The sequence below is a fragment of the Tachyglossus aculeatus genome, chromosome 12, assembly GCF_015852505.1.
Source record: "Tachyglossus aculeatus isolate mTacAcu1 chromosome 12, mTacAcu1.pri, whole genome shotgun sequence".
NCBI lineage: Eukaryota > Metazoa > Chordata > Mammalia > Monotremata > Tachyglossidae > Tachyglossus > Tachyglossus aculeatus.
Genome location: NC_052077.1, coordinates 4627400 through 4639857, shown reverse-complemented (window position 1 = coordinate 4639857; position 12458 = coordinate 4627400). Strand labels below are relative to the sequence as shown.

The 12458-nt window shown below is 44.1% G+C and overlaps 1 protein-coding gene across 1 annotated transcript in view; it reads left to right on the top strand.

The window, feature by feature from the left end:
• LEF1 (lymphoid enhancer binding factor 1) overlaps positions 1-12458 on the top strand; it is a gene marked incomplete at its 5' end in the record, with an annotated part of 145607 nt that overhangs the window by 102391 nt on the left and 30758 nt on the right. The window contains 3 exons of the mRNA XM_038755040.1: positions 1495-1627; positions 8198-8288; positions 9897-9980. Coding sequence (XP_038610968.1) covers positions 1495-1627; positions 8198-8288; positions 9897-9980 — 308 coding nt within the window. The remainder of the gene's footprint in view (positions 1-1494; positions 1628-8197; positions 8289-9896; positions 9981-12458) is intronic.

The window sequence follows — 12458 nt, the reverse complement described above, 5'->3', positions numbered from 1 at the left end:
GATGTTACATCGATGTAGCAGGATGGTTTTAAATAAGGTTTTTCCAGCCTTAAAACACATGCTCATTGATACATTTGCCCCAAGTACTGGACATTCAGTGGATTGAGTCTGCAGAGAGGGAAGCTGACCAAGACTCCCATCTGGTTGAGCTGAAAGAGACAAGAGGTGAAATTTATAAGCAGATAATTATATGGAGTCATCTGCCTCATTGTTGGAAGGGGACATGTCTACCAACTCTGTTATACTGTACTCTCCCAAAGGCTTACTACAGTGCTCGGCACCCAGTAAACGCTCAGTAAATATGATTGAATGATTGATCGATAGGGGATTGCCAACTTGTGGAATTTTTATTTATGCCACTATTGAAACTGTTCCTGCAGTGAGGACTTTACAGTAGCAGTCCATTGTATTTACTGAGTTGTTAGTGTGTGCAGAGCACTATACTAAGCGCTTGAGAAAGTACAATACAACAGAGTTGGCAGATGCCATTCCTGTCCACAAGGAGCTTAAAGTCTGGGGGGGTCGGGGGGAAGAGGAGCTGGGGAGACAGGCAGTTAAGGAGATTAGTGATAGATGAAATAGTGGAGTCTAAGAAGATTTACATAATTGCAGTGGGGCTGGGGTGAGTGTCATATTGCTTCAGGGATACACAGCATAGTCCACACAGAGGGTAGACATCAATTTGAAAATGTTTTTTCCTCTCCACATTTGTCTCAAAATCCCTAAAAAGGTTGGAGAATTTAAGATGGGTGTTTTATTGCTGTTCAACTTGGAACTCCTCCTTTGAAACCCTGATTTGGCCTCTGGGCATCCACCAGTTACTCTCCCAAGTGCTAGTATAGCATGGAAGGCAGCATGGTCTTTTGCATAGAGCACAGGACTGGGAGTCAGAAGGATCTGGGTTCTAATCCTGGCTCCGCCACTTGTCTGCTATGTAACCTTGGTCAAGTCACTTCACTTCTCTGCACCTCAGTTCCTCATCTGTAAAATGGGGATTAAGATGGTGAGCCCCGTTTGGGTCAGGGACTGTGTCCAACTTGATTAGACGGTATCTACCCCAGCCCTTAGTACAGTGCCTGGCTCAGAGTATGTGCTTAATAAAAACCATTTTAAAAAAAGGACAGTGCTCTGCACACAGTAAGCACTCAGTAAATATGACTGACTGACTGAGATGTAATACCAGTTCATGCTTGACGTAAAACCCGAGTTATACCAATTTAGGCCACACCGAGAAAACACTTGGTCCACATAAAAACACAGTCAACGTCACCCGAATAACGTATTTTTTTTTCACATGTCAGTCTTCAGGGTCGTGCATAACGTCTACAAAGCCAGCACTTGTTCAGTGTTAGGCAGGGAGCGATCGACAGTGAGAGGTGCGGTCTCTGAAATTAGTCTGTGGTTTCTGTGTCGGACGCCTGGGTTTTGACTGGTGTATGCGGCCGTGAGGCTTCAGCGAGCGCATCCCTTCTTACCGTCATTCTTCTCTTGCAGTCCAACAAGGTGCCAGTGGTCCAGCCCTCCCACGCCGTCCACCCTCTGACCCCCCTCATCACTTACAGCGACGAGCACTTTTCGCCAGGATCTCATCCTTCGCACATCCCAGCGGATGTGAACTCCAAACAAGGTCAGTGCAGAGAAGCAGCCTGGCCTAGTGGGTAGAGCCCGGGCCTGGGAATCAGAATGTCATGGGTGCTTATCCCTGCTCTGCCACTTGTCTGCTGTGTGACCTTGGACAAGTCACTTTACTTCTCTGGGCCTCAGTTCCCTCATCTATAAAATGGAGATTGAGGCTGGAAGCCCGCCGTAGGACAGGGACTGTGTCTAAACTGATTTGCTTGTATCCACCCAGAGCTAAGTACAGTGCCTGGACTGCAGTAAGTGCTTAGCAAATACCACAATTATTATTATTATTCTCCCAGATCTCCCCACTCCACCCCCAACCCGGATGGACTCCTGCCTTCCGAGCCTTCCTGGAAACAGCATGGCCTAATGTATAAAGCCCAGGCCCAGGAGGCAGAAGGACTCGGATTCTAATCCCAGTTCGCCACTTGTCTGCTGTGTGACCTTGGGCAAGTCATTTAACTTCTCTGGGCCTCAGTTACCTCATCTGTAAAATGGGGATTAAGGCTATGAGCCCATGTGGGACATGGACTGTGTCCAACCTGATTAACTTGTATCTACCCCAGTGCTTAGAACAGTGCCTGGCACATAGTAATAACTCAACAAATACCATTAAAAAAAATTGCAGATATGCCGTGGACCTGGGGTTCTTGGGATCAGAGTATCTTTGCATCTTCCAGGTTTTTGTGGAGAACTGGTGACTCTGAGTAAAGAAACCCGAAGGATCAGTCCATTTTGCCAAGATTTCATCACCCCAACAGAAATCGCTATTTTTTAAAACAGGAAAAAGAAACTCTCGATTCTCAGCACCCCTGATTGTTTTCACAACTCAACTCCTCTAGACTGGGTTTGAGGTTGGTTAAAAAATAGCCACTGCAGATGGAAGTGGAGGGAGATTGTGAACCACAAATTTTACCTTTCTTGGTTTTTGCTAATTTTTTTAAATGATATTTGATAAGTGCTTACTGTGTACCAGACACTGTACCAAGTGCAATGATTATTGACTTCCATTTTATATTAGGGCAACTTGTCGTTCTCTTTCTGTTACTTGCTCCTTGTTGAATTAGATTTTTTAAAAGGACTTTATGAAAGGAAAATTTAAATACTAAAACTACAGATCTGATTTAATTAAGATCACAATGAAGTCATTTTGTTTGCAAACTACATCTCATTTTTAGCCAGGCAAGTAGCACCCAAATCAAGTGTAATCTCTGGTGAGAAAATGTAGAGAGCATCTATTCAAAGCTTGACTAGTCAGAGTCAATAACTGTTATTTTATTAAGCACTTAAATTGCCTAAAGCACTGTAATAAGTCCTCAGAAGAATATATTGATGTTTATTGCCAAGAAAGAGCCCTTACCTCAGAGGGTCTTACAATATGGGGACAGTCCCACTGGGAAAGGACAACAATGAAAATGAATAAAAAAAGAAAAACAAGCAATAAAAAACAGATCAAATAAATCCTTGAACAAATTTAGTAGCAAAGGGTAAATGGGTTCTTTATCACTCAATCGGTAGTATTTATTAAGTGCTTAGGCTGCATAGACCACTGTACTAAGCACTTGAGAGAGTACAGTACATTTATTATCATTATCAAGGGCTGTTGAGTTGTTTCTTATTCACACAGACTCTATGGATCTATTTTCTCCACAATGTCCTGTCTTCTGCCATAATCTGTAACCTTTTTAACAGTTCTTCCGTGATCACTGTTATGGTCTCTATCCATCTAGCTGCTGGTCTGCTTCTTCTACATTTTCTCTGGAATTTTCCTGGAATTAGTGCCCTCTCCAGAGAGTTAGTCCCCCAGATTATGTGTCCAAAATATGCTGATCTAAATCGAGCCATTTGGCCTCCCAAAGACCACTTTGACTTAATTTGCTCCAAAATCCATTTATTTGTTTTTCGGGCAGTCCACGGTATTCTCAAAATCCTTCTGCAACATCATATTTCAAAAGAATCGTTGATCTTTCTATGCTGTGTTTTCACTGTCCAGCTTTCAGTGCTTTGTCATCGACAACATCAGTAGGCTGTACTGAGCACCTGTTGTGTGCAGAGCAGTGTTCTAAACTCTTCGGTTATACAGGGAAGATATAGCAGGTGTGATGCCTGCCTTCAAGGAATCTACAATCCCGAGGGATAGAGCACAGGCTTGGGAGTCAGAAGGACCTGGGTTCTAATCCTAGCTCCTCCACTGGCTGCTGTAAGATCGCTTGACTTCTCTGTGCTTCAGTTACCTCTTCTGCAAAATGGAGATTAAGACTGTGAGCCCCATGGGGGATAGGGACTGTGTCCAACCTGATTAGCTTGTATCTACTCCAGTGCTCAGTACAGTGCCAGGAATATAGTAGGAGTTTAGGAAATACCATAAACAACAACTACAATAGCTAAAAGAATGAGAGAATAGATACAAGTGATGAACTTGTGAATAAATTGGTAACAAATAGATAAATGTATAACCGTTGAGTTGAATAATGGATATGTTTGAAGGGAGAAGCGAGGGAATTTGTCATGGAATGTTTTCTTGAGTGGGTAGTTTCTTTTAGGAAGCTTTTGCAGAAGAGGAATGATGTGGTTTGACAGAACAGAGGTGGTAAAGTCTTAGAAGGCGTGAACATGTATTGATGAAAGGAAAGTTGAGCGCTAGGGACCATTGGTTGAGTCACTTCACTTGTCTGGGCCTCAGTTACCTCATCTGTAAAATGGGGATTAAGACTGTGAGCCCGTGTGGGACAGGGGCTGTGTCCAACCCGATTACCTTGTATATACCCCAGCACTTAGTGGCCGAGTCAGGATGAGAACCCAGGTCCTTCTGGCTCTGAAGCCGTGCTCCATCCACTAGGCCACGCTGAGAGAAGCAGCATGGCTTAGTGGAAAGAGCCCGGGCTTGGGAGTCAGAGGTCGTGAGTTCTAATGACTCCACCACTTGTCAGCTGTGTGACTTTGGGCAAGTCACTTCACTTCTCTGGGCCTCAGTCACCTCATCTGTAAAATGGGGATTAAGACTGTGAGCCCCATGTGGGACAACCTAATGACCTTGTATCTAACCCAGCGCTTAGAACAGTGCTTGGCATGTAGTAAATGCTTAACAAATACCAACATTATTATTATTATTATTATACTGTGATGAATGAGACTCAGCACCTGCCCCTATTAAGCAGATGGCAAACATTAGATTCCAGGGTATCAAGGATGCGATTAAGGATGTCTGGATTATGATCATTCGACATGCACCACAGCCTCACAAAATCAATCAATTGTATTTATTGAGCGCTTACTGTGTGCAAAGTACTGTACTAAGCGCTTGGGAAGTACAAGTTGGTAACATATAGAGACGGTCCCTACCCAACAGTGGGCTCACAGTCTAGAAAGTGGGCTCACAGTCTAGAAATGACCTCGTGGTGGCCTGAGAGGCCAACTCCAAAGACAAAATGTGGTCTGGAGCAGCCCGTGAGTTTAACCATGTCAGCCCCAAGGGAAGTCTGGGGAGAAAAGAGGGAAAATCTGAGATGGAGATTAAGGATTTTTGAATTCCACAACAGAAAATGATGTCCTCTGAGGAACCCTGGTAATGATAATAATGATACCTGTAATATTTGTTAAACACTTACTATGTGCCAGGCACTGTTCTCAGTGCTCGGGTCGATTCAAGCAAATCGGGTTGGACACGGTCACTGTCCCGTATGGGGTTCATAGTCTTAATCCCCATTTTCCAGATGAGGCCCAGAGAAGCGAAGTGACTTGGCCAAGGTCACACAGCAGATGAGTGTTGGAGCCGGGATTAGAACCCAGGTCCTTCAGACTCCCAGGCCAGGGATCTATCCGCTTCTTGACACCAGAAGCCTCTGAGCCTTAGGGCTTAGTTTTGGCCAGCGAATAGATCTAGAAGGGTGATCCTCAGTGAACTGGCATCTCTAAAATTGTCTAACACGGGCAGCCTTGTAATGGGGTTTGAAAAACCCATCACTCTGTAGTCGTTTTGTGCTAGTGCCATAGGAGGGATGTGCCTGATGGCTCTGAGCTGTGGGAGGCAACAGAAACATAGAATTGGTTGGACTCGGCTATGCCCTAACATCTCGAATGGCTAACCGATGTCTCTGGCTTCCTTGCAGGACTGTAACCCAGGTAACCTACCTGAAATTCAGGCCTGAAATGGGTAGTCCAAAAGAACAAGGCAGTCCTGAGCAGGTGCAAAAACCAGCTTTAATATCTTCATCCCAACTAAAGGACTTGGGTTCTAATCCCAGTTCCACCACTCATCTGCTGGGTGACTTTGGGCAAGTCACTTAACTTCTCTGTGCCTCAGTTACGTCACCTGGAAAGTGAAGATTAAGAGTGGGAGCCCCATGTGGGACATGGACTTTGTTCAACCTGATTAGGTTGTATCTACCCCAGTGCTTAGTGCAGTGCCTATCATATAGTAAGTCCTTAACAAATAACATTTAAAAAAGCCCAACTAAGCTTGGGCTTAGTTTAAATTAAACTAGCCTTGGACTTGCAATTGTTCTCAAACCTGGCAGGCCAGGTCAAAATACCTTTGGGTCAAGTCTCCTCTCCAACTTTCCAATATTTGCAAAAATTTTGTACAATTTGATGGGAATCCCCCAGTTTGTAGAAGCCCAGGTTCAGTCTGATGAAGTTAATTTTTCAAGAAGGCACCATTATTAGCAAAGAGTATTTGTGACAGATTTTATAATAAGCTCCTTGAGGGCAGGAACTTTGTCTTCTACTTACCCAAGCAGTTAGTATGGGGTTTTTCACACAGAAGGGGGTGCAGTAAATATTATTAATTATTATTGATTGACTCCAGGCTCCCATACCTGAAAAACCTCCACAAGGATTTGGTCATCATCATTATCATCGGTATTTAGTGAGCACATACCATGTGCAGAGCACTGTACTACACACTTGGGAGAGTACAATATAACAGAGTTTGGGGGGGTTTCTTATGTTATTTATTAATCACTTACTATGTGCCTGGCATTGTAGTAAGCGCTGGGCTATAAACAAGATTGTTGGGTCAGACACAGTCCCTGTCCCACATAGAGCTCACAGTCTTAATCCCCATTTTACAGGTGAGGTAACTGAGGCATAAAGAAGCTAAGAGACTTACCCAAAGTCACCCAGCAGACAAGTGGCAAAGCTGGGATTAGAACCCAGGTCCCCTGACTCCCAAGTATAAGCTCTTTCCACTAGACCATACTCCTTCTCAGTTGGTAAACACATTCCCCGCTCACAAGGAGCTTACAATTTAGTCAGGGAGACAGACATTCCAACAAGGAAAGGAGTTGGCTTTTTTAGGAGGCAAAGTTGGAGTGTGTACAGAGCTCAGAAATTATTCATCTAATCCCCGAACTCTTTTTTATCCATTTTCTTCAGTGGAATTTGGAATAGTGAATTGTGGGGAGAAAATGGAAGCCCTCTGTGCCTCCCAAAGCAGTATTAGAGTAAATGCCGTTTCAGCCTCTGGGTTGTATGTTCTGTTTTGAAGTTTACAGCTCCCAAATGTGAATGTAAATATTGAAACACCCTTTTAAAGAAGCTAACCTGTTAAGAAATAACCTCTGTAGCTTTTGTATTTAAAAGGCCACCTCCCCAAATGTATTCAACCTCTTTCCTCCCTCTCTCCTCCCTCTATATTCTCTGTCTCTCCCTCCAACCTGTTTTGTCCTCCTTCTGTCACTCCCCCTCTTCATTCTCCCTCCCTTTCTCCTCTCCTTCACTCTTCTCTGCTCTCCTCTCCTTCCCCTCAGGGCAAGAGTTTGAGGTAATGCCTAAGTAGGAGCACCTCTTGGGATGGGGATTGAGTTTAATCTTGAGGTGGTTTTCACAGCTGTAAGGCTTTGTGTTCCTGGGGATGTGAAGCGAGGGTGCATCTCTTGTGATGAAGCGCTGTTTCCGTGAAATACTACCAACACAGGGCAGCCTGACCTCGAAGCCCAGAGGACTCAACTTGAAGAAGAGCTTAGCTGGAACTGGAGTGGCAATCAAGAGCCAAATGAATCGTATCAAGTGTGACCATTGTGGGCCTGAAGATGGTTCCTAATTAATCACTGATCCTCTGTGGTAGTAAATTTCCCCAATCTCTGCATCCATAGGGGAACCAGTGAAAATGTGGAAGAAGAGTTTACCTAATCTTACTGCTCCATAGTGTGTTGGACTGTCATTTTCTCCTTTTTTTTCCACTGGGTTATACTTCACAGTAAAGGAGTTGCATTGCCCGGCCATTGCCTTAGAGAGGCAAAGGGAAAGGATGTTAAAATAAAGCACGGTCAAATTTCTACTGTGGTTGCATTCGTGTGCTAGAGTTGCTTTTTATGACCGCATAATTTACGTAACAGATGTATTTATCCTGATTCGGGAAACTTTCTTTTCTCAATTTTTTTTCCCACTCCTTCCCTTTTTCCAGGTGGGGAAGATGACAACACCATTGCCTCTTAAACCTGAAAAGTTAAACCTGATTCTTTTTCCTCATGGAGAGGGTCTTGCATTGGTCAATATTCTGCTTTGCCAATATTCTGATGGCTTAGTGCCACGTAAGTCAGCAGACTCACCTTTCCTCTGATCTCCTCCACAGGCATTTCCAGACACCCTCCGGCTCCTGATATGCCTACCTTCTACCCTCTGTCTTCAGGGGGTGTCGGGCAGATTACACCACCTCTTGGCTGGTAAGACCTTCTCTCCCAACCCTCAGTGGAGCACTGGCACTCCTAAACCAATTCTCTCTCTACAATCTTTGTGTTAAGATGGATTTTCTGTCTTTCTAGTATTTATGGGTGTAAAGAAAATTGCATTTCAGCCAGGAAAGCAGTTCCTTCTTTTCCAACTCGTTTCAAAGACCTAAAAGTCTGTAGTTTGGGCACGAGCAGAGAGGAATTGAATAAGAACGTGTTGGCATCCAAGAGATTGTTTCCAGTTTGTGGAATTCGGAACTATCTTAGAGAGATGGTTTGGTGAAATTGCTTTTAGTCATTCTGATAAACCTACCTGCACTTTCGGCTGATCAACTTGGACACATACAATATACCTTTCCATATAGTGTGTCAATCTGGTCTAAAATAGATGACAACTAACACTGCTTCTGGAAATATCAGCATTTGAAAATAGTCTTGAAGTTTGGAAAAATGAGTCAGGGATTTACCGGAGTGCAATGTAAATCTCAGTTTTCTTTCCTTAGGAGCCAAATGCCAGCACTTATTTGGTTGCTTTCTTATGGTTGTTTCAACAAAAACCTTAATAGGAAAAGAAGAGAGGCAAAATCCAAGGGACTCTGCCTTCGGTTTATGGCTGGCACCTAAGAAACACCCTATTGGCTTCCTTTGATCAATTCCTGTTCTTTCCCCCAAATCTTTGTCCATGTCCCTCTCCTACCTTTCCCCACCCAGAAAGCCCCAACCCACATTCCCTTTGTAAGTAAGGAGATTGTCCTCCTGATCATTAGTAAGGCCAGTAGCTTTGGAAATGCCAATTAAAAAAAAAAAAAACATTCAATCTCTCGGTCAATAACTCTGTTTGAATTTAATTGATTGAGCTTAGACTTTCAAAGCCAGATCAATTATTCCGTCTGAACTTAGCCACTTAGGGGCATTAATTGTGTGCTGAGTTGCATCATGGCAGTTGGAAATAGAGCTGGGAATTAAGTGTGCGAGCCAGGGCAGGGTGTTTGTCCGACGAGGATGAGTTCAGAGAGAGCGAGGAAAATCTAGAGTGGGAGGGGGATGTTAACAAAAAAAAAGGTGAGACAGGATTTTGCTTGCTGACTCTAACAGGAGTGACTGTAAAGCGGGCAATATGGGGGTCTGAAGTGAACTGATTTGTTTACTCAGACAGGCGTATTAAATGTGTATTCTTTTACCTTCTCCTCTCCCCCTTTCCACCTCTATCACCTTCCTCCTCCGTGACCCCTCTCCCAGTCTCTTCAAAACTGTGGGAAAAAAAAAGACTCCCGATACATCTGATTTCTCTGAGGAGCAGGCATCTCCCATCTAATCATTTATGTAGCGATAAGATTTTAAAGTTGGGGTCGAGTCTCTTCGAAAGGCACTTTGCCCGGGTGAGAGTGAGCGGGGACTTCAATTATGCCATGGAAGCAGCCGATCTCCGTGGTAGTTAGCGATCTCCTATGGAAGGCCCAAGAAATTGGCAGAGCCTCAGGGCTCAAGCTCTTACTGCTTTGTTCCCTCCTTCATTTTCCCTCATCAGACTCTCGATTTCTAGTCGGTAATTCCTGTGACCATATCTCATTATTGATGGGTTCCTTTCTTCTGTGACCTCAGGCAAGGTCAGCCTGTATATCCCATCACAGGTGGATTCAGGCAGCCATTTCCATCCACCCTCTCAGTCGACACTTCTATGTCCAGGTAGGTGTAGGGGGGGAATGAGTGGGGAGAAAACTGCTGGCATTTAGAGGGCAAGTTGCTCTTCTGCTTGCATCCCGTATGCCTCTGCTCGCCTTTCAGTCAGCTAAAAATAATGCATCCACTCAATAACACGTCTGTTGAATGTGCAGGTTGCCTGGCTTCCCACACTAGGAGTGCAGTAGCTAGCACCCTTCTCCTCCACCCCCAAAACTGGGGTTTTGTGCCCCTGTGTTTGCCCCATTGGCCCTGAAGCCAGATCCACCGTGGATCTGGGCTCACCAACACTTCTAACCGTTTGCTCTAAAAGCACAAGGGTTAAAACCGACACCCACCTAGGGCCAGTCACCATCCCCGGATTCAGACACGCTACCGGAAAAAAGTCTGATTTGGATCAATTAGTTTCCCCGGGGGCACTGTTGAAATTCAGCCTAGGAGCCCTGTAGTTTGAAGATACCCAGCTGGTACCAGCCCCTCTCCAGACCGAGGCCGTCAAAAGGAAAGCGCCTCGATTAATAGCTGTCGGGACGCAGGGTGGGTTCGAACTAGTGTGTGAATCAGGCCGTTGTGTTGACATTGGTGCAAGCCATCAATGCTAACTGAAAGCTGGCCTGGGCCCCCTCTGAAGCTGCTCTATGCGATGCTTTTTGCACTCTGAACGAAAGATGGCTTCTGTATTCTGCGCTTGGATCTACGGGAGGTTGCCATGTATCATTTGCGCATTTGGTGTCGGCTCGTTGCGGGGAGAGTGTTCTTACGCTCCGATGTTTGGTTAATGAGGGTTTATCGAACTTTCCCCACCTTTTTTTTTTCACATCCGGGCGTCTGTGGTAACTCAGAGTTTCTTGATTCCTTTCTAGTTGAACGGTAGACATCTCATATCTACCCCAGTGCTTAGTACAGTGCTTGCCACATAATAAGCGCTGAACAAGTCCTGCTATTATCGTTGTCATCGTCACTAAGAGGGAGTCCATGAGAACAATGATGCCTTCATCCCCAAATAAGAAAATTCTCTTTATCAATCAATCAATCAATCAATCAATCGTATTTATTGAGCGCTTACTATGTGCAGAGCACTGTACTAAGCGCTTGGGAAGTACAAATTGGTAACACATAGAGACAGTCCCTACCCAACAGTGGGCTCACAGGCTAAAAGGGGGAGACAGAGTATAAATAGTATAAATATAGAGTATATATATAGAGTATACAGAGTATACAGAGTATAAATACAGAGTATAAATACAGAGTATAAATAATTACTTATTTATAATAATAATAAGTAATTATGGTAATTGTTAAGCGCTTACTGTGTGCCAGCACTGTTCTAAGTTCTGGGATAGAGGCACAGTAATCAGGTTGGACACAGTCCCTTTCCCACCTGGGGCACACTAGTATTAATCCCCATTTTACAGATGAGATAATTGAGGCCCAGGGAAGTGAAATGACTCACCCAAGGTCACACAGCAGACAAGTGGTGGAGCTGGCATTAGAACTCACGTCCTCTAAGTCTGCAGCCCGCGCTCTTGCCACTAGGCCATTTCACCCATTTCAAGTGAACCCATACAGCTGTCTGGTGACAGGATTCACTCATGCAATTAATTAATATTTTGGGTTTTATACTCACTAAGTATAGCAGATTCACTCTGTTTGTTCTCATCATGAGGTTGTGGAAAACTTCACCTCCTCACTTGTTTGGTTTCCCAGATTTTGCCTTCTTAAGAGTCCTTCTTTCCCCACCAGGTTCTCGGGCATTGGGTGTGTGGAAAATCCCTGATATTGGGCTTGTGGAAAAGTTGTGGAGGAAGCAAAGTGGCCTAGTGGATAGAGCCTGGGATTTAGAAGGACCTGGGTTCTAATCCCAACTCTGCCACTTGTCTGCTGTGTGACCTTGGGCAAGTCATTTAACTTCTCTATGCCTCAGTTACCTCATCTGTAAAATGGAATTAATACTGTGAGCCCCACATGAGACATGAACTGTGTCCAACCTGATTTTCTTGTACCAGTTCCAGCACTTTATACAGTGCCTGGCAAAAAGTAAGTGCTTAACAAATACCATTTAAAATAAAATAAAATAAAGGAAAAGAGGGAGAAAGAGTGAATGTCTTATGAGACCCCAATCGTTCCTTTTAAACCCTCTGAAAAACCAAAGTTTCCAAGTCAATTCAAGCATATATCTAAACGCCTTGTCAAAAGGAATGTTCTTATTTGTTTTGTTTTTTCTGCATGGCGGTTTCCTTCTGTTGTGTTGGCTGGTGGTGGACATTTTAATAGTGTTTTTATGCTCTGCGGCATTTGGAAATACAGTTGCCTTTAATGTCTAGTTGGTGTGTGTGTGTGATTATCCATTCCGTATCAAGTTCAGCATTACATAATGTTTCCTCATGCACTCCATTCTCTTTCCTTGAGGCAAGGTTTCTCAGACATTTCTTTCTCCTTTCTAGTAAGGAAAATCTTTTTTTGAAAGAATATGGGAATGTCTTC